This window comes from Falco rusticolus, chromosome 9, assembly GCF_015220075.1.
Source record: "Falco rusticolus isolate bFalRus1 chromosome 9, bFalRus1.pri, whole genome shotgun sequence".
In the NCBI taxonomy this organism is placed as follows: Eukaryota; Metazoa; Chordata; class Aves; order Falconiformes; family Falconidae; genus Falco; species Falco rusticolus.
Window position 1 is genome coordinate 45,758,110 of NC_051195.1, and position 21,158 is coordinate 45,779,267.

Genomic DNA, 21,158 nt, shown 5'->3' on the forward strand with positions numbered 1-21,158 from the left:
TGGTGACCCAGAACAGGGGCGCCGTCCTCCACTGACACCCTGGAAACTCCTGTCCCATTTAGGACCCAGCGGTCATGGTCCTGGAGGAATCCCTGGCACCTCTGCCCCACGGCCAAAGGGCTGGAAGGGCAGCAAGGCAGCGCACGGCTGCACCCCAGCCAGGACTGGGATGCTTCCCAAATCTGGGGCAGAAGCAGCAGGCAGGCAGTTTATTAATAGCATCCAGAGAAGCTTTGGTTTGTTTATCTATCCTGCAGCAAACTCAGTTTGCTGCATTAATCCCCATCTGGAAATAGTTCAGAGGAATCCTCCAGCCCAGCCCAGCCCTGAAGCAGGGCATAAACGCACAGCCACATGGAGCTGCAGCACCAGCTCATCCCACCAGCAGCTGCCGGCTATATGGGAACCTGAATTTTTAGGGAGCCCTGTCCCAAAACGCTCTTCCTCCCCAGGGGCTGCATTGTCCACTGCCTGTGGCCACCTGGGATTAGGTTAGAAGTGCAAAAATCATTGGAAAATAACCAAAACCAACCATTAAAAGCAAGGCCATTTCCAGCTTTTGTGCTCAGAAAGCCCAGGGGCTGCAAGACCATCTCAGCTTCTCTACCAGCCCCTCGCTGTCACCCGGCTGCACAACAACCCCATGGCAAGTGGCAGGAGAGATGTCCCCAGTGTCCTGCCTGCCAGGGACACCAGCCAAGCGCAGGGCTGGTGCTGGTTGTGCCTGGCTCCGCTCCTGTTTTGCATACATTGGCTGCACACTGCTGCGGTTGAGGGCTGGTGACCGTTTCAGGTCCAGTAGCCCAGCAGTGCTACCACTGTCCCTTCACACACGCTGCCAGTGCTTGGCAGACCATGGGTCCCTGTCACTGCCCCCTTCTCTGGAATAGGGGGACCCAGCACCCTGCCCCCAGCCAGGCTGCAACCCCCTGTGCCCCATTCCCCCGTTGCAATGCCTCCTCCTGCAGTTTTGGGTTCCACAGGGAACAGCAGAGCCTGGCCCCAGGGCCAGCACCAGGAGAGGCTGCTCCAGGCATCCGCTCTGCAAGAACAGCTCAGGTGGCCTGTGCTGAGCGATGGAGGAGTCCCCCAAGGCACAGGGCTCAACACCAGCCCTGCCTTGGCCAAGGGGTGTAAATCAGGCTGCCCAGCCAGCATACCAAGACCATTCCGACAATGAAGTGATGGAGGGGCAGATAAACTCCTTCAGAGACCGGCCACTGGCTGGGAGCAGCAGGGACATGCACAGAGGCACACTGCCAGGGCCGGGCTTCAGAGCTTGGTTCTGGTGCTGACGGGATGCAGTGGAGCCAGGGTGGGAGCACAGAGGCAAGGACCTGGGGCTAGGGACAGGGAGCCAGGGGTCTTTGTCACCCTCCACGATGGAAAGCTGAGACCCAAGGTGCTGGGCTGAGCACGGAGTCCTGCTGGCACCTTTGTATGGAGTCGTGCCCTGGGTAGGGATGGGCCCTTCCCCCCACCCACCGTTGAGTATTTGGGGACAAATGAAGACAGAGGAAAAGCGACGTTCCTGGTGCTTCTGCTTCCATAGCTGGAGCTCCCTGGATTGGGCTCTGCTGGGAACATCTCAGCACTGACTCTTTTATGGCAGGTGACACCAAGTGGCAGAATTGTGCATGGGCAGTGTGCGTGGTGTGGGTGTTGTGTACAGCGTGGGTGCTGTGCACGGGGTGAGTGCTGTGCACAGGGTGGGTGCTGGACTCCTTTGGCTCCAGCACTGGCACCCAGTGCAGGGGACAGCCAAGCACCAAGACTATCCAGGGGGCACAAGATCACTGATGACCCCAGGGAGGCACAGGCTGGGGTCCCTGCTGAGCCCTGAGGGGCAGCCAGTGGTGCCGGATGCTGGGATATTGCAAGAGCTCATAAACCACATGGAAAAGAGATGCAGAAATTGGGCTTTGAGGAAGGACTGCAAGAGCTGCCCAGGCAAGGCCAAGCCCTGCCCAAGAACTGTACCAGTATCACCCTGGTGCACCCCAGACCTCCCCATCTGGCCTCTGTTAAACCCACACCCAGCTGTTGGGGATCTCATCCTTGCACCCCATGTGGGGGGTCAGGCAGCAAAAGCCGTCCTGGCAGCAAAGGCATGACCTGCAATAACAGCGGAGGAGCTTGTGTACAGGCTGTGCATGGGTGTGCAGGCAAGGAGGTGAGGAGAAGGTCCAGCAGGAAAAAAACAAACCTGGCACAAGTCACAGAGCACAGAGGTGAGCAGGAGCTTCCATGGACTCAGCTCTTCTCTCATACTGGAGTAAAGTAGTTGGTGGACAGGTAAATCCAAAGAGCTGAAGCAATGTGTTGTGGCATCCTAACAAATCTGTCAACCTCAATTTCAACTGTCCAGCTACCCCGACACCAAAATTTCTCATGTAAAGGCCAACAGAACAAACACTTAAAGTAATCCAGCAGGACAGGTGACTTCTCCCCAACCCACCCCCACTGTAGGCAGGGTTTGGCTTGGGTTAACCCAAGGCTTACCAGCAAATATGACCATGACCTGCAGCCCAGCAAGGCCAACAGAGTGTTGTTTAATAGGCATGAAGCTTTCAGATGATCCCCAGAGCATTTCTGCATTGTTGCGGTGTGCCAGGTCCCTGTGGCTGCTGCCTGGGGGATGCTTGGTGGAAGTGTCCCTGCTGTGGATCCACACTCATGGAGAAGTAGGGCATGAGCTAGCCCTGGGCCAAGGACCAGGGAACATCCTTGATGGCTGGACCAAATTTCTGAGTTGTCAGAGGGGCAGGTGGGCATAATGAGGGGGCAGGGGCATCTTCATCCCCGCTGTTGCACTCCAGATCCCAGCAGGATGGACAACAAGCCCTGAGCAAGCTGAAGTCCTTTCCAGGCTGCCAACACAGCCACAGCACCACTGTCCACACATAGGTCTGAGGCATGGTGCAGGGTCCCCAGAAATGGTCCCAGACTGCACCCCAGAAGCTCTGCCAGCAGCCCCATCCTTGTGCTCAGCTCTCAAAGGCTGCCATCATCCCACAGCACAGGCACGGCCGGCAGCAGCCATGCTGGGGGAACAGCGCCGGAGGCACCGTGTCTTGGCACAGCCCCACTGGCTGCTGAGTAACCACCTTCTCTTTGCATGAGCCCTTGGTGGCTGAGTCAGGCTGGGACCTGCTGGCCACCCGGGGATGCTCCTTGTCAGCCTTGACAGCAAGGAAGGTGGCCAGGTCAAGGTCGAGTGTGGCAACACCGCCACGCGGCATGGGTGTATTTTGGCGGCACTGTGGGCAAGGGATCCAGCGCTGCTCGTTGGCAACAGTGTCGAGGCGTTTCAGGCAGTCTTGGCAGAAGGTATGGCCACAGTAGAGCCGGCGCGGCAGCCGGCCACACAGGTCGTAGGAGGAGTAACAGATGATGCACTCAAACCGCTGGCTGCCCCGGCTCGGCGTGCATGAGTGTGCCTTGACACATGGCCCTGTGTCCTCTGCCCGGGGGCTGCCACCAGCCTGGGACATGCTGGGGAGGGGAGGGTGAAAGGAGACATCAGCCCCGTGGCTGGAGAGGGTGTCCAGGTGTGGGATGCCACCTCCGAGAGCATCCGATGTGAGAGAGATGGAGACCAGTCCCATGTGATGGCTTTCCAGGGGCATCAGGCTGCCCAGCACCCCTGCCCGCTGCCTGCCTGCCCCGTGGCCAGCCCTGCCTGGAAGAGCAGGACCCTGCCACTGCAGTGGGTCCTCCCTGCATCCATGGGGAATGCGTTTTCTCTGGTGCCACGCTGAATCCCTCCTGGGAGCTCCGCCAGCCCATTGGGAATAAGGGTCTGGGTTAGTGGGGAACACGGGGTGGGCAGGAGTATGTTGGCTGGGTGGGCTGGGCAGCAGCCACAGCCCTGCCCCTCACCAGCTCTGGGCTCTGCCAGGCCACCGTGGCATGGCTGTCAGCAGCACGGGATGGGCATGCAGGCTCATGGGGAGAAGCTGAGGGGTCCAGCCCCATCTCAAGTGGGGACTGGTATCCACAAGCATATTTGCAAACCCCTCCCAGAGGCCACCAAGACCCCGCTCCCTCTCTATGGGTGACCTCAGGCATTTTGGTGTACATGGGTGGCCCTCTGCTCCCCTCCTCCCAGTTCCCCCATCCCTACCTGTTCCGAGATCTCCCCCAGGGCCTCAGAGGAGGTGGCAGAATGGCTGTGCTGTCCCAGGGAGCTGCAGCTGTCCCGTGGGGAGCATTGGGGGCCCAAGTCACCAGCAGCTCCCCAGCCGGGTCCCAGCAGCTGCTGGTGGCAGTGGTAGTGGGAATGGGCTCACCTTTCAGGGACAGGCACGCTATCGGATCTGCTGCCAGGAAGCCAAGCCTGGGAGATTGGGTTACAAGCACCCGGATAACAAAGACCTCTGAAATCTAAGCCCCAGGAGCAGTCATTAATGGTCCATCTCTGCTTTATTAGCAGAAGAAATCATCCCTGTGAAGCCAAGGAACTCTGGGCTTCACCGTGGCGGAGAGGGCTTGGACATTGGCTGTACCTGGGCAGCAGTGGTGGAGTCTTCCACATCCTCAGCCACACCCCCTAGCCAAGAACATCTGGGCAGATGTTGGCCAGCGGTGACACCTTATCGCACTCCAGCCCACACATCCCTGGGTGGTCCAGGCTGTGGGGACGGCTGCAACGCGAGCAGGAGGGCTCAGCAAGGCTCAAGGCGGTGGTAGGGTTGGGGCTGGCACAGGGACAACAAGGCTCCAGCCTGGTCCAAGCTGTCAGTGCCCATGTGTGGGGTGGAGGTCCTCATCTGCTGCCTGGGGGTGACCGCTGCCACAGACACAGCCTTGACCTGCCCCTGCTCTTCCAGCTGGAGCTGCAGGCTGTCACGGTAGGGGCCGAGTTACCCCGGGCTCTGCTCAGGTATAATCATGCTCATCACCAGACTGGGGAGAACCCAGCACCCCTCGGTGATACCTGTAAGGTTCTTGACAATGCATGACCCTGGGGAGGTGACAACACCAGAGTGGTGGCAGACTCAGTCCCTGCAGCTGCCAGCCCCTTGCACAGCCCGTGGTCCAGCACCAGTGCCGCAGGCTCTGCACAGAGGGTGATCCCAGCAGGGGCAGATTTAAAACAGGGAGTGCAGTAGGGGGACATATCCTGAACCCAAAGTTCCTGGAGGAGAAAAACACATCCTGGAGCCAGGGCAGGACTGCCAGGACACTCAGCAGCATTTCTGCGTGGGAGCAGGAGAGGGCAGCAGCTCCTGCTCCAGGCAGGAGCAGGCAGCAATGCAGGCAGGGAGAAAGGCAGCTCTGGCCTGTGCTGGCTGCTTACTAAACATTTCAGCAGCCCTCAGGCCACGTTTCCAGCACTCTTCTGGAGCAAGAATTGAGGGTTTTGGAAACCAGGGGACTCCCAGGGCCACCAAGCTCCACAGAAACACTCTACCCCTTGATGCTGGTGCTTGGGAGCAAGGCAGCAAAGCCAGCCGCACAGCTCCTGCCGGGGCACGGTGGCCATATCCTGACACAGGATCCTGATACGCCCTCTGCCACAGGTTTTTCCAGGCAGTGTACATGGGGTGACTGTGCCCATGGGCCCTCAGGTGAGGGGATGGCACCCCATGGCAGGGCTTTGCTCTCCCCTTGCCAGGCTGGCAGCAGGCAAGGGATGGCAGGGTGGCCAGCTTGGGATGGGGCTGTGCTGGGGACCTCGGTTTTGGCCAAACACACTGACCAAGGTGTAGGCAAGGGTCATGTGCCCTGGGTAGATGAGGAACCAGCTGTGTGGGATTCCCGCTGTGCCCTGGCATCTCAGGGTACCACCCTGCATGCCTGCGGGGTGGGTGGCAGCACCCTGGATGACAGCAGCCAGGGCAGAGCTGGTGCCTGGATGGGCACAGCGTGTTCCCTCCAGGGCTGTGTGCCCAGGGATATGCAGGCAACTGGATGCCTGGAGATGTCCAGGCATGCCCCAAAGCTGGCAAGAAGCCATTCTCCCACCCAAAGCATGGTGGTGGTCTGGCACACCTGCCACACAGGGAGGTATGGAGCAGGCAGACATCAGTCCCTTTGGGCCATAGGAAGCTCTGCCCAAAAAGACTATATAGGTGAGAGGGATGAGCTTGGCTCCGTGCACAACTGGGGTACCACTGGCACTGCCCAGGGGCAGTCACTCTGCCTCAGCTGCCTCTCCTTGCAGAAATGTGCAAACACACACGCATGCACCTTCTTCCTACCTCACTCCACTCCCTGCCCATCCCCTGCCCATCAGCCCTCATGTTGCCCTCCCACATGCCAGCACAGCTGCGTCCTGTTGATGCCTTGTGCCCAGCTGCCCTTGGCCACTTCTGCCTATTGCAATCAAGCCCCTGGTGTGGGGCTGTGCACTCCGGTGCACCCGCCCTGCAACCCACAGGCAGGTCTTGGGGGGGGAGCCCTTGGTGACATGGGCTGTGCATCCGCCAAGCCGTGCAGGGTGACAGCAAGGGGCACGCTGCCCGAAACCAGCTTTTAGCCCCAGCTGGGCTCCATGACCCCTGCTGAAACACTTGAATCCAGCCCCACAGGAAAGGTGTATCTGCAATCACCAGCAAGTGGCATGGGCAAGAAATGTCTTTTCCTGTTCCGAGGAGTCATCTCTGAGAGCTGCAGGGACCTTCGGCACAGCAGGGCAGGGAGCGGCACCTTCAGGGGCGTGCAAAGGTCTGATCTAGACGAGCCAGGGCCATGCATCACCACCCACACTCCACATGCAGGAGGTGGCAATCACCCACCACAACCCTCCACACCCTGAGCACCTTTCAAAGGTGAAACACACCCAGGGAGCACCCACGGGACCCTGCACACAGCTGCTTGTGTCACCAAGAACCCTGTCAAGGTCTGGAGCAGCATCTTGTGCCCTCCCCTGCTCACACCCCCGGCTTTCCTGCTGCCTCCAGCTTAATCATTGCCTGGGTGTCTGGCAGGCAGCGCTCTGCCCAGCCTCTACCGCCTTGTTTGCTGTTGCCCCAAGGTTAGGCAGGGCAAAGAGCAGCGGTGACACACGGCACTGCCAGCAGATGCTGCACCCTGCCAATGCCCTGCCCAGACCAGACCAGCACATCCCTTGCCCCTCACCCCCCGTGAGCTCCCCTGCCAGCCCCACAGCTCTGCCGAAGGCACCACACACCCCTCAGGAACAGTCTTCCCTCTCCAAACAGTGTTCGTCCCCACAGAGCACGTCAGACCCCCCGGGGCACTGGGTTTCTGCCAAGCCAACATGGTGATGCCACGTCCCTGCCCAGCCGTGTGGTGGGTGGGCTCTGTGTCAGGGCAGGGCTGGCGTCGCAGCCATGAAAGCAAACAAGGGGTGGATCTGCCCGTCCCCATGCCAGCACTGCCTGCAGTCCAGGCAAGGCAAACAACAGTGCTCCTTGTGCAGGGCAGGCAGCATGGTGCTGTGTCCCTGCCAACCTCCTGCAAGCGGCACACACCCCCGGCCACACATCGGCATGGGACCTGGGCCAGGCGGAGGAGCTGGGGTAGGGGGGGTGGTAAACTGGCAGGGCTCTGCCCTGCACCTCTGCCAAACCACTGCCACCCCAGCCAAGAGGCACCCAGCTGCGGTGGGATTTCAAGGGCCGTGGGCTTCCAGGCAGTGGTGGGCTTCCAGAAATGGTGGGCTCCCAGGGGTGGTGGGCTTCAAGTGCTGGACTCCCAGTGCTTGTGGGCTCCCAGTGGGTCACAGCCAGCTGGGGCAGTGCCACAGAGCCCACCCAGCTGGCCCAGCCAGGAACCTACCCCTTTCCCAGCCCCCCTGCACACCACCCAAAGCTGGACTCTCTTTTTCCAAAAGACAGGACAGTCATCCTGCTTGGCAGGGTCAGGCTGAGCATCGGCCAGCATTCCCAGGCAGGCAGGAGCAGGCTGTACTGGGAACGCCTGTGCGAGGGGAGCGTTGGGCCCAAGCTGGCAGCAGGCAGCAGTGAGCTGAAGAGCTCAACGTGCCACGGCTGCTGCCTCAAGTCAGCAGTGCAACAGTTAAGCCTGGTTTTGAGGGGAGACAGAGGGCTGTGTGCCTCCTGCACTGCCCTTACACAAACCACAGGGATAAGCAAGAAGTAACATGGGAATCCGGGAAAGCCCACGATGGAGGGAAGAGGCATACCTTGGCAGGGGAGCAGAAGGCTTTAATTTTATTTGCAGCACCTTGAAGTCATCTGCTAACACAGGCACTCTTTCCAGGCCCCTGCCCTGCAGACCAGGCAGTTCCTGCAGTAGCTGCGGTGCTTACGCAGCCAGCACGGCTGCCCGTGGGACGCCAACACAACGGCAGGCTTGTTCCAGCTCGGCGACGCCAGCCCCAGCCAAAAACCTAGCCTGGAGCCACCCCAGCACGCTGTGAAGAGGCCAGCAGGCTCCTCACTCACCTTCCTCAATGCCCAGGGGGTTGCAGAAGGCGAATGATGGGGATCTGCATCCCAGACAGGGTGCCCCAGTGCTATCCCACCGCTGGAGCTGGGCCAGCCCTCCACACTGGACCTGGCCCCAGCGCAGTGTGGAGCCCCACGCCAGGATGTGGCTGGGGTGAGGGGCTGTGCCCAGCACCCTGCAAGGTACACACTGGCAGGAGCAACCAGATGGGGCCAGGGGTTTCCTGCCGCTGGGATGTTAACACCCACCCATACCCATGCTGTGCCTTCAGGTGCTGCCCTGGAGTGCTGCCCAGCACTCTGCCAAGCTTTGTCTGTCCTTTCTGTCTCCTTCCCTCTGTCCCATGGGCAGTGTGGCCAGGAGGAGTGGTACCTAGCTGGAGCCTGGCGCAGAGTGCTGCAGCATCCTCATGATGCCGTGCATCGGGGGACCACTCAGTTCTGGGGAGGTGGGTTCCCATCCCAGCTGGGGGCATGTCCCTGGCTCCTCTCCACCGCTCCAAGACAGTGCTGATGATGCCCCCTGCCACACACACAGGGCTGCCATCATCCAAACCTATCCTCTGGCAGACGGGCAATGCCTGGATGTTCCCCAGAGTCAGAGGCTTTCCAGCAAGGGCAGACTGGCAGAGTCAGTGTACAGGATTGCAGGCTCAGAGTGTTGCCCTGTCCCCAGTGTAGGCACTTCTCGGTGGCATCTGCATTGGCACACATCATCCTCAAGGCTCCTGGGCTTCAGCAGGGCAGGGAGGACCTGTCCTTCTCTCCCACACCCCACCCTGCGCTCTCAGGACCTGGCAGGGGCCCATCACTGGTGTATCTGGCTGCAAAGCTCACGGGTGAAAAGCAACAGCAAAGTCCAACCAGTGCCACCTCCCAGCTGCCGGCTCTGCTGGGTGCTGGGGCAGCTCTCTGGGGTGCCCAGGCCAGGCAGCCATGTCCCCACAGGTGGCCCCTGGCCCCATCTCATGGTCAGCATGCCCTGTGGGTGCAGTGAGGGCCCTTAGGAGACAACACAGCAGCACTTTCTGCAGCAGGGGTGGCACTTGCAGCAGCTGCATTCCCCACTGGCCTCCTGCTCCTGGCCCTTGGGTGGCTTGTCCAGAGCAACAGTGTAGAAGGAGTTGGGTGATTCCTTGTTGAGCATCCTCAGGCTGGCATAGGGGTTGTAGGGATGGGACCAGGACTTTTCTGTGGAAATGGTCGGGCTGTTCCAGCTGCCAGTGGAGTCTGCCTGCTCCTCCACGCTGTAGGTGGGCACAGCTGCAGGGTTGGCAATGACAATGGGCTCGTCCTTCAGGTAGTGAGTGATGAAGCTTTGCTGGAACTGGTCCCGCGGGATGTTGACGCTGGCATAGGGGTTTTCCAGACTGACGCCACGATCCATGTCCTTGCGCCTTGTCAGCATGCGCGGCCTGGCTGGCATTGCCCACCTCCTGTGAGACAGACAGCCTTAACCTGTGGTGTGGGGGGTGTCAGTGCTGGAGTCGTCCTCACAGCATGGGGAAGGGACCCCCCGCAGCCCCCACTGGTTTGGAGCAGGGTGCAGAGCTGTGGTCCCCCCTCCCTCCCAGTCCAAAGGCATTGTGCCATGCCATCCATACACTTTGGCCGTGTGTCCCTTACAGCAGAACCAGCAGAAGAGGGTGACACCCTAGAAGGGAGACATGGGGGTAGGCAGGGTGATGGGGGGGGGGGGGGGGGGGGGGGGGGGGTGTCCTGGGTGGGAGACAGGGTGCAGGTACGGCAGTGGGGTAGGAGCTTCTGGGGAGAGACTGGTCTCAGAGGTGGCAGGCAGGCACTGAGGAAAGGAGGGGGGGGAAAGGGGGTGCAGAGGGAGGACGGAACAGGACAGGGGCAGTAGGGAGAGGGGCAGGGGACGGGCAGGCGTGGGGAAGGGAAATCGGGTCGGGGGGGCAGGAGAAGAGAGCCAGCAGGGCGCGGGGCGGGCCGGGCAGGCAGAGCGGCAAGGGAAGGGGCAGTGGGAGCGGGCGGGGGGTCGCTGCCGGCACTCACCGACCGCACGGCTCCGGCCGGCTGCGGGGCCGCTCTGCCGCCGGCTGCGCTTCCTCCTGCACCGACCGCCTCGCCCCGCCCCGGCACCGACGGCACCGCACCGCCCCGGCACCCACCGCACCGCCCCGGCATCGGCACCGGACCCACCGCACCGCCCCAGCACCGGCACCCACCGCACTGCCCCGGCACCGGCATCCACCGCACCGGCACCCACCTGCACTGGCCACTGGCGCTGGTCAGGGGGCACAAGGAACTCGCAGCAGTACCAGGCACCGGGCAGGGGGGCACTGGGCACAAGGAACTGGGCACCAGTATCAGCCAGGGGAAGCACTGGGCACAAGGAACTGGGCACCAGCACCAGGCAGGGGGGCACTGGCATCAGCACTGTACACGGATGCTGGGCACTGCACCAGCACTGGACAGAGGCACTGGGCACTTGACAGGCAAAGGGCACAGAGCAATGGGAACTGAGCACTGAACAGAGGTACTGGGCACCTGGAAAAGCCACCAGTTCCAGCCACTGGCATCAGCCACTGGGCACTGGCACCAGGTAGTGGATAGCAGCACCAGCACAGGCACTGGTATTGTGCACTGACACCAGTACCACACAGTGCTCCCCAGACACTACACAGCAGCCAGTGGTACCATGTGCTGTCACTACCACCACTAGGATGGGGCACTGACACCAGTGCAGGCACCAGCACCACGTGCCAGGCACCAGGCACTGAGCTCCAGCACTGGCAACATGCACTGGTACTGGGCAGCAGGCAGGGGTTGTGGGGTGGGGGCACCACATACCATGGGCCTGTAGGAAGCAGCAAACACCATGCACTGGGCAGAGGGCACTGAGCACCATGCACCCATCCTGAGCACTGGGCAGTGGACATCAGGCACCTGCACCCCCTGATGGTCCCCAGACCCACCTGCCAGGCTCTGCTTGCCCCCATGAACACCCAGGTCCCTGCAGCCCAGGTGCCCCTCACACCCTGCCTGGCTGTGCCCCACCTCTCCAGCTCTGACACCCCAAAACCAGGTCCCCACACAGCACCCTCATCCCTCCAGCTGATCCGTGAGCTCCCAGGCAGCTAGAGGGACGGGAACCAAGCATGCTGGACCTCAGGGACATGGTGTGTGCTCACAATCAGGAGGATCCATGGTGGGATGTTGGCTGTGGTGTGGGCCTGTGCCCCCCGACAGAGCCTTTGTGAAGGGAAAAAGCTGCTTCCTTCTGGCTATTGCAACAGAAAACTACTTTTCTCACCTGCACTGAGGAACTGGGGCTGCACAGGCTGGCCAAATCCCACTGGCAGCGGTGCCCACCACTGCCCTGTCTGCCCAGCCTGGTGCCAGGTGAGTAGGGACACTGGGCTGGAGGCTGCACCCTTGGCACCCATGGAGCAAGCAGGAGAGCTCAGGCAGGTAATGGGACCCTACTCGTCCCTGGCAGCACTGTGTGTGATGGGGGACAGATGCTGGTGGGTGCTGAGCTGGCCAGGCTCCCAGTGGTCAGAGTGCCCTGCTACCAGCACCCCGCCTGCAAGCGCCAGTCTCCCCTGTCTGTCCTCTGTGGCTGATCCCTCCATCCTGAGGCTTGCAGCTCCCAAAGTTTGCGCTGTAAAGAGAGTGCCCTCCCAGGGGTGGAGGGAAGGGAAGAGGGAGGCCTGGGATTTATTTTTTTTTTTTTCTTTTGAGAAACTGAGAGGTCAAACCCTCCTCTGACCAGATCTAGCATCAGGAAAAGGGCCCCATGCAGTTCTGTGCCTCAGTTTCCCCACTGAGGACTGAGAGTAGGGGTGCAGCAGAGCACGTGCTGTGCATAACCAGCACCACAGCACCCAGCTCTTGGGTTTTGAAAGCTGCAAAACATCTGCACAGACGCCCCGGGGCCTCTCCTCTCCCACAGCATTGCCCGGAGGAGGGCCACCGGCAGCCTGTCCCTTCTCTGGGCCTCACTGCTGCCACGTTTTCCCATCTTGAGCTGTCTCCCCAGAGAAACACTCATATATTTTACTAAGAAAGCATAAAAAAAAATAAAAGAGGCAACATCCTCCCAGGTGTCCTGCTGTAACCCCAGCCCTGCCTGCCTGTGCACGACGTGTCCCTGCTCGCGCGGGGATGTCGCTGTGGCTCTCTCCAGCAGAGAGTTTCTCCTCCCAGCGCCTCAGGACTTGCTCATCTTGGCTTTTTGCCCCAGATTTCCAAGCTCAGCCCTGTTCATAAACGGCCCTGCTCACAGGGAGCTGCCAGGCTGCGAACCAGGCACAGCTCAGGGCTGGGGGAACCCCAAGACCCAGCCTCCTCCGCGCCTTCCCTCTCTCCCAAAAGAGCTCCAAGGTGAAGATCACTTCACCAGCACCTCTGAGCTTTATGGGGCGTCCCACACGCTGCTGCCCGGGGCTGTGGACCCTGCACAACGTCCCCAAGCAGGGTGTTAGCTTTAATCCAGAGTGCCTCCATCCCAGCCGATGTTCCTCCCCAGCATCTCGCCATGGCAGCTCCCATCTCGCAGGTGCCTCCTGGATGTCATTCCTCACAGGCTGCAGCTCTGGCTCTGCAGCAGCTGAGCTGGTTGCAGTCTCATCTCAGGAAAGCCCTTCAGCCTCCGTTGCTGTTCTCCTTTCCAGCTGTCAATTTCCTGATGACTAATTTGTTCTTGGGCCAACAGTGTTCTTGGGCCAATAGCTCCTTTCCTCCTGGCCACCAGCACAGCTGTGACATACCTGGAATCAGTCCCACACAGCACATGTACAGCACCACTGGCAGGGATTGGGTTAATCCAGGTCCTCTGGCAAGGAAAAGGAACAAGAGCAACTCTCTGTGGACCTTATAAGCTCCCTACCAGGTCAAGGCAGCCACAACGGCACCTGACATTTGGGCTTGCTGCCTAAAGGGAAGTTGTCCCCAAAGGCTGATGAATTCAGGGTCACAGCAGCATCCTCCCCCCCCACCCCCAAAAAAAAAGGCTCACCAGCCTTGTGTCAGCCTCAGGGAGCTTCCACCCTCTTCTCCCACATTGTGGAAAAACTCTTGAGCACCAAGTCTGGGGAGGGCACTGTCACAGCACTACCCAAACTAGCCAGCTGCAACAAGGCTTTTACCATCCCATCCCAGGTCGCTTCCATAAGCAGTTCCCATGCCTGGCCCCAGCACAGCCACCAATGCCCCACAAGGTTTCAAAAGTCCATCTACTGTCAGTGCTGTTTCTCCACCCTCTTCAGACCAGCCCACCCTGCTTCTTGCTTCTGCTGCACCCAGATTCTTCCTTCTCCAGACTCCTTTTCCAGCCAGCCTCTCCTTACCTGCCCCCTGCTTCTCCCAGGGCTCTCCGACATCCAGGGCACTCTCTCTCCTCCCTCTATATCTTCCAGGTCTCTCTTAATCTAGAGCTCCTCTTCCCTACCCCTTAAAGCTATTTAACTCCTTAGCAGGAACCAGCCACAGCTGCACATCATCCACGTCAGCCAACCCACCACCTCTGAAGCCAGCCCACAGCTGCACATTATCAATGTTAATTAACCTGCCTTCGTTCCTCTGTAATTCCTCTACAGGGCACTGCCACCAGGGCTGAGGTCCTGGGTTCTCCTCAGGTTTGTTCATCTGCCCGGGGGTATTTTGACCCAGCTGCAGGTGACACCTGTGGGAGCAGGGTCTCCAGTAGGTGTGGGTGGTCCATGGATGAAGTTATAGCTGAGTATTCTTCCTTCTGACAGATGCTGAGGAGATGAAGGAGGAGGTGGAGGCTCTGGCACATCAGGAGACCAGTGGAACACCCCCTCCCAGCCTGCTGGGGACCTCAGAAGTGACACGGAGAGCCCTTGTCCCAAAAGACCTTTGCAGCAGAGGCCCTATAAACACCCCAAGTGGAGGAAGGACTTTGTGCAGAACTCTCACCTGTGAACACACATGGGACAGTATCCCTACAAGTGTCCCACCCATGCAGACAGCTTTGGTGACACCTCCATCCTCATCAAGCACCAGTGCACTCTCCTGAGTGCCCATACCAGTGCTCTCAGTGTTCCCGTCAGCCTCAGGGCGACCTGCTGCTGTACCAGTGGCACACATGGGTGCTGTTGTTGGACAGGGGATGCATCCAGCCCCAGCCTCTGCAATGTGTGGGGCGGCTGGCATCACTGGGGTCTATCCTCCAGAAACAGAGCACCTAGGAAATGTGGGTTTGTCTGTAATGGGAGCTGGGGAGGGGGACACTCATGAGAGAGAGAAGTTGTCATCACATGTGGCCAGCAAATGCACTTGGGGAGGTTGAGATGCTGGGACCGGCTGCCCTGGCTGCCTTGGTTATGCCTCAGGAACTGATGCAGAGCATCACTGAGTCAGGCAGACCTGCATCCATGCGCCTCTGAGCCCCCCAGGCACTGAGGATCCTCCTGTTGTCCCCTCAGATGGTCAGGATGGACAGCCCTGGCACCAGGCTGCACCCTGAGCAGGAGGTGCCTCAGGGCTCGCCAGTCCCTGCTGGTGGGGGACAATGGGCACCAGGCCCCCTCCCCAGGAGTCCTGCAGTCCCTGAAGATGGGGGTCCTTCAAATTCAGCATTATTCCCCAGAAGGGAGATTCAGGGAGTGAAAGCCTAACTCTGCCCTTTTCAGCATTGAAAAGCATCATTCCCTGCTTCTTGTTCCCCCATCCTACCAGAGCCTCGGAGGAAAATCTGGGCACAGCAGAGTCGTTCAGTGTCTGTCCGGTGCAGGGGATCGCGCAGATCTGTGTCAGCGCAGCCCCAGCTGAGGAGAGTTACCAATCCAGGAGCTGCAGCCCCTAATCTGGAGCCTGAAGTTTGGGTATTTCATTTCTTGGCAAGACATGACTCCAAACTGAGCACCAAGAGCCATGTCTGGGAGTCTCGCACAGCTCTTTGGAGGGTTTATAGATGACAGAGAATCCTCAGATGGAAAAGCTGTTGCACCGGAGCCCAGGCTGCTGTTTTGGAGTCATCCCATGTGGGTCTTGCTGAGCTGGAAGCCTGCACTTCAGAGCTGTGCATCCCTTGAGTAAGTGGAGGAGCTGAACTAGTGCATGGCTATTTGTTGCTTAAAACCAGTCTAATTTCCTGCAATTGTTTGCAGGGCAGGAAAAAAATCCAGCAGAAAAAAAAAAAAAAAATGGAATCTCAGTGCCCACCCAGGCAATGTCCTGTGCTAGAAGAGATGATGGAGAGGGAGGTCATCATGAGATGCTACAGTGCTTCCAGAGAAATGTGCTCTGGCTCTGTGCAGTCCAGGAGAGCACCTCTGTGATTTGAGGAGGAGCCTGAGAAAACCAGGAGAAACAGGAGAAAAAGCCAACCTTCACTTTCCGTTTTGTTTGTTTTTTTTTTTTTTTAACCAACATGAGCTTGCTTGCAGCCTGTACCACCTCCCAGCAGCCCAAACGTGAAGGGACAGACCCGTGAAGGGGGCCAGGACCTGGGCTCCCAGCATGGGCAGCTGATGGCAAGTCTGGAGCCCAGTGGGTGCTGCAGGGACAGCCAGGAGGAAAGTGCTGGGCTCAGCAATTCCTGCAATAGCCATCCAGAAAAGATCTTGAGTCTGCAGCAGTACCACGGCAGGGTACCCACAGCCTGTGTGACTGAACACAAGCTTTTAGGATTTTTTGCAGGATACCAGCTAACTACAGCGATCTCATGGAATGCTTCAACTCCCTGGTGCTTCACACACAGCAAAAGGGGCATTTCTTGAACAAATCAGAAAGCCACGGGCACATCCCACTACTGGGCATCCTTCCCCTGGGGACAGGCACACGTGTGGCACCAGGGCCGGTGGAGTTGCCCCAGCCCCAGCTGCTCCCAGGGGCTCTCCCAGTCACCAGGACACACAAACTCATGGACAGGTTGTGTCTGATGAATATTTCCCTTCTGCTCGTGGGGAGCCGCAGTGCCGTGGCACAGGCACATGAGGGTGATGATGCTCTTTCCAGCCCATCAGTAGCAGATGACGATGCAGCTGCAGCACGGCAAGGGTTTTGCAGTCAGCTGGGGGAGCAGCTCGGTGAGAGCCCCCAGCGCAGATGGTGGCTTTTCACCAGACCTTGGTGGTACTGAGGGCTTTTTTGAAGCTAAGGAGAGCTCATAGGTGGTCAGTGTGTGAAAAGGGCATGGGGATGAGTTAGGCCAGTGCAGTAATGGGAAGCCAAACCCCAAATTTAGGCTGTGTGAAACAGCCAGAGAGGTGGGATGATTTCTTTTGGGACATCACAAGGGTCCCTCCATGGGTCCCTCCACTGTGCAAGGTCTTCTCCAAGGCATTTGTCTTAATTTTCAGCTTCCTTTTGATTAAAAAGCAGAGCGAGACCGGGGTGTGTGGAAGGAAGGAGCACAGGGTGGCCCAGGGAGTGGGAGGCATTAGTGGGGTGAGCGGCTGTAAGGGGAACCCCATGGGGTTGGTGCCACCAGGCACAGGGGCTCAGCTGGGCACATGCGGGGCATGAGGGTGCCATGGAGGGGACAGGTGGTGCATCTCTGAGGAGTGATGCAGGGAGCAGAGACCAGCACACTGGGAAGAAGCTGCTGGGAATGGGAGGGTTTGGGGTCTCATGGTATCTGTAGCTCATGCTCCATGTGCTTCAGCAGCACAGCCCGGTTTGCAGCACCCTGGGTGGGAAACCTCAGCACGGTACAAAATTCAGTTTGTGCCCCAGGCCAGGCTGGCAGCCTGTGCTCAGCATCCCATCCTGTGGGTCCTGGGACTGAACCTGCCTTTTGATGCATCATGTGGGCACAGCCCGGTGTGGGCATGCAACCTGGCTGCCCCACAGCCATGCCCCATTGCACAGCACCTTGGCGTCCACACGTGCCTGGTACCCATGTGCAGGGTCGCAGCCCTGCACTGCTTGTCTCCAGGTAGTCTGCCTGTGGCATGCAATGAGTTTTCTCAGCTCTTGGTTTCCTCTTAGGGCAAGCGATGTGTCCCAAAGGATGGCAGCAGCTTTTAAAGCCAAAATGGAGCCTGAAAATGGCATGCAAAAGCTGCTCGATGGGAGGGATTGCCTGCGGTCCCAGGATGTATCCCATCACATGGGTCAGCACATGGGCTGCATGCACCGGGGGGGCCCTAGGACATGCGCCCATCCTGCAGTAGGCCAAATCGTGCCCTCAACACCAACTTCTGGGATTCAGCTCTATAGCAAGGGGCAGTGCAGGCTTCTCTGCAGAACCCCCGGGGCTCTGGTGCTCACCCTGTCGCAAGAGCACATCCCCTGAAACGGTTGGCAGCTCCCCAGATGCGACAGGATCCATCGCCAGCTCCATCCTGTGCATGCTGTGCTCTCCTGATGTGACATCTCAGCCACCCTGCAGGCCCATGAGTGGGGGACAGGGATGCCAGGAGCACTGTGGGGATGTGCAAAACACAGTGGGTGCTGTGCACAGCTGGGGCGTACATCCACCTGCCTGGTTCACTCGTGCCTGCAGGAGGGGTGAGGTCGCTGCAGAGGCACATTTGCAAAACCTGGTGCATTTGGGCTCCTCCAAGCCTACGCTGCATATCATCCACGTACATGGGGGATGCTCAAGCTGTGGCTGCAGAGCCCAAAGCCTTTCTGGTTTAAGTCCTGCTCTGCCCTGGCAGGGGGGTGCTGCATTCCTCAAAGATAATGGGTTGGATAAATAATTTGGTGTCCAGGCTGGGACGGTCAGAACCAGCACCGCATGAGTCAGTCAGCAACTGGCCCACTGCCTGCCTCTCCCTGGGCTCACGTCGGCCACAGGAACCAGGAGAGGAGCCGGTTTCCTTATCACCCTCCCACACTCACCCTCGGACCCTCTCCCCTGCGGCTCCCTGGCCCAGCCAGCCCCCAGGTCATGCTGGGTCTTGGCAGCGATGTGGGGAAGCATGCATTGTGGCTGCCCACTGCGGCCCGACTGGAGGAGAAAGCAAGGATTTCCTGGCCCGGAGCAGGTCCTTCCCGTCTCCTCCCAGCAGCTGAACACTTTGGGGCTGAGGGTGGGCTGTTCCTGACGGGCTTTGGACCAGGAGCCAGTGGCTGCCCCTACACGATGCTGGTGCCGCGTGTGCAAGCAAGCAGGAGGCAAGCACGGAGCCAGGGTGCTTGGGCTGACACCATCCTGCAGAGTCAAAATCTCCTCCTCCCAGCTCTGTTCTACTCACGTGCAGAATTCCTGCTCGGGCAGAGCCTTCGGCCAGTGCAAAGGACATATCCTCCTCTGCACCCTCACTGGTCATGCAGCCTCACCTGCCACAGGGACAGGGGCAGTGCAGGGTGGCCTCATGCCATTGCATGGGGACCTTAGGAAGGAGAGTTCACCCATTTCTAACCTCAGCCCAGCACCCACGGCAGGTCGATCCTGCAAGATTTGTGTCCAGCAGGTCATAACCTGCAAGTCCCTGCTCAGAGCCAGGCAGCAGCAAACAGCCTGGGATGTCTTCCAAGGCTAAACACTTGCTCGCATGCAGAGACCTGAAAAATGGGCTGCAAGAGCCCCAGCTGGGGACACCTGGCTGCACAGCTCACGTGCATGGCCAGTTTTCCCTCCTCAAATGTAACTTCTCCTTCCTGCAAAGGAAGAAGGCAGGCCAAGGTGGGGGCAGCTGTTGGCACCCACCTCACGGCAGGCTCCCTGCAGGCACCACTTTTGCTTTCAGCTGCAAACAGCCACGCTGAGAGATGCCGCAGCTTCCGCTGTGCCGCAACCGTATGGAGATCTTGCACAGCAACTACCTGCTGATGGGTTTTTTTTAGAACAAGGGGCCGATTTCCTGCTATTTTTCTGTGATTCGAAGTTTCCAGTCCCAGGGATGGCTGCAGCAAAAGGACTGTTACCCATCCAGACTGGTACTGGTCCAGAGCATCCCCAGCACTTTGCCATCCTCCCGCTTTGGCCCCCGTCCCAAGGATGGGTTGGGGATAGCACCATCCTGCCCCTGGTGCAGGCTTTGCTGTGACAGTCCGGGGATGTTCTCCCTGCAGGGACTAGGCAGACCCTGTGCAGCACCCAGCTCCCAGCTAAGCCCTTGGCTCCGGCTCTCTCCAGAGAGGTCTGGTTTCTGTCCTGCTGTCTGCTTGTCCTCCCTCGCTTCAAACAGTCCCCGTTTGTTTAGCTCTTGCTGCTGGCTGGAGCCGGGGCCGCGTGCCTGGGCCGCCCGTGCACAACGGCTCCTTGTTCACCGCCTCCCTCCCTGCTTGCCCCTCGCCTGATTTAGCAATTATCCCAATTAGCCGTGCCCTCTCCTTGCTCCCCAGCTGCACCACAGCCCCTCGTGCCTCCTGCTCCATCCAGTGGCAGCAGCGCAGCTGCCTGCAAGGGGCCACCTTCAGGTCCAGCGGGATGTGGCCACCAGGGTGATGGCTGATGGCTTCCTGGGTGGGAAACGGGGTGGGGGTGTGTGCAAAATCCAGGTGTTTGGGGTCTGTGCTGCATCCCAGGGCTCTCTTTAAACCTCTTCGGGGCTGGAGGAAGATGAGGAAGCTGTGCCTGGACCTGCAGTTCCTGGGGTGCCAGCCCTGTGCCACTGGCATCTGCCCCTGCTCCTTCAAATCGCCTTGGTGGGTGCTGCCCGTCCTGCCCCAGCCATGCAGGGTGCTCCCCCTGCCTCGCTCCCCGGGAGCGTGGGTGCAGCCAGCAGCTTACTGCAAGCCATGGCCCCTGTGCCACCGCAGCGGCACCGTCCTCCCACAGGCTTGGCAAGAGCCTGGGGTGAGAGGTTGAAGTTTCCACCCGCCAACGCAGGCTGGGGCAACCGCGTGGCCCTGCAGAGTGGGGCTTTCAGCAGCGGTTCCCAGCAGGGCTGTGTTTTGGGGCCACCTTCCCGCCACCCCTCTGAGCCCACAGAGGAGCCAGGGTGCAGCCCCTGGCGAGGTGCTGGGTGCAGAAGCATCCCCGTTGGCAGAGCCCAGCAGGAGGAGGGGGGCCATTTACTCTTGCACCCTGGCAGTGGCTTTTACATCCCCCCAGATCTGAAATCCAGGGCAGGCAAACCCCCATATCCTGTCCTCATGGCATGGTCCTGAGCCACGGCCAGCCTCTGCTGTGTTCGTTGCAGCATGGAGGCAGCCTCGACAGCCCCCCAGCAGGCTCCTGCCTGCGCTCTGCCAGCAGCACCGCGCTGCAGCCGTGTGGGGACACAGCGCTTCAGTGGGGACATCACCAAGCAGGGCAAGCAATGGGGTTGCTTCTTGCGGGATGGCTTCGAGCACCCCGTCTCGTGCTGACAGCAGCCCCGGGCTCTCAGGATTTGATTTTTACCACTCAAGCCGGGCTGTCTGCTCCCATTTGTGTCTGTTGTGCTGCTGGGTGGTGCAGTGCCAGGCTCACACAGCCTGGCAGCTCTGCACTGGCACACAGGCAGCCGCCAGGCAGGCAGACCCTGCACTGATGCAGAGCCTTCTCTGCAGCTCTGCCGGCCCCAAACCCCATTGGTAGATCTGCAGAAAACCAGGGCCTGGGTGAGCCCTGGCAGGTGGGGGGCTCCCCAGAGAGACCCTCTGCCTTGCTGGGCAATGACCCTCACCCTTGAGCCTGCACCCAGAACTGCACCTTCTTCCCCATCCATAGGATCACAGTGGCTCCAGAGCATCCTGGGGGCTGCGTGGGTGCCGGTGCCCTGCACAGTTTTCCCTCACCCCCAAAACCCACACATGCCCCCAGCAAACAGGGACATGGCTTATAGTGGTAGAAGTCTCTCTGGTTCCCCCTGTCCTGTTCTGGGGACACAGCACAGTCCCTGATGGCATCTGACAGCTTCTCCAGCAGTTTGGGCATGCCAGGACCCCTTCCAGGCTGGACCA

At 59.7% G+C, this 21,158-nt stretch overlaps 2 protein-coding genes across 2 annotated transcripts; both read right to left on the bottom strand.

Annotated features, from left to right (window-relative positions):
- Positions 1-2,639: 2,639 nt before the first annotated feature.
- Positions 2,640-3,652, bottom strand: RNF224 (ring finger protein 224). The gene has a single exon (XM_037401354.1). It carries the CDS (start codon positions 3,627-3,629, stop codon positions 2,988-2,990), a length of 642 nt encoding a protein of 213 aa, XP_037257251.1. The 5' UTR covers positions 3,630-3,652; the 3' UTR covers positions 2,640-2,987.
- Positions 3,653-8,086: 4,434 nt separating this feature from the next.
- Positions 8,087-11,140, bottom strand: CYSRT1 (cysteine rich tail 1). The gene is made up of 2 exons (XM_037401464.1): positions 10,398-11,140; positions 8,087-9,817 (listed from the first exon to the last, which is right to left on the bottom strand). Exon 2 carries the CDS (start codon positions 9,805-9,807, stop codon positions 9,385-9,387), a length of 423 nt encoding a protein of 140 aa, XP_037257361.1. The 5' UTR covers positions 9,808-9,817; positions 10,398-11,140; the 3' UTR covers positions 8,087-9,384.
- Positions 11,141-21,158: the final 10,018 nt, after the last annotated feature.

What these genes read in the sequence shown, in the direction of transcription:
- RNF224 (XM_037401354.1), bottom strand. Translation starts at nt 3,629, where the DNA reads ATGCCCCTGGAAAGCCATCACATGGGACTGGTCTCCATCTCTCTCACA.
- CYSRT1 (XM_037401464.1), bottom strand. Translation starts at nt 9,807, where the DNA reads ATGCCAGCCAGGCCGCGCATGCTGACAAGGCGCAAGGACATGGATCGT.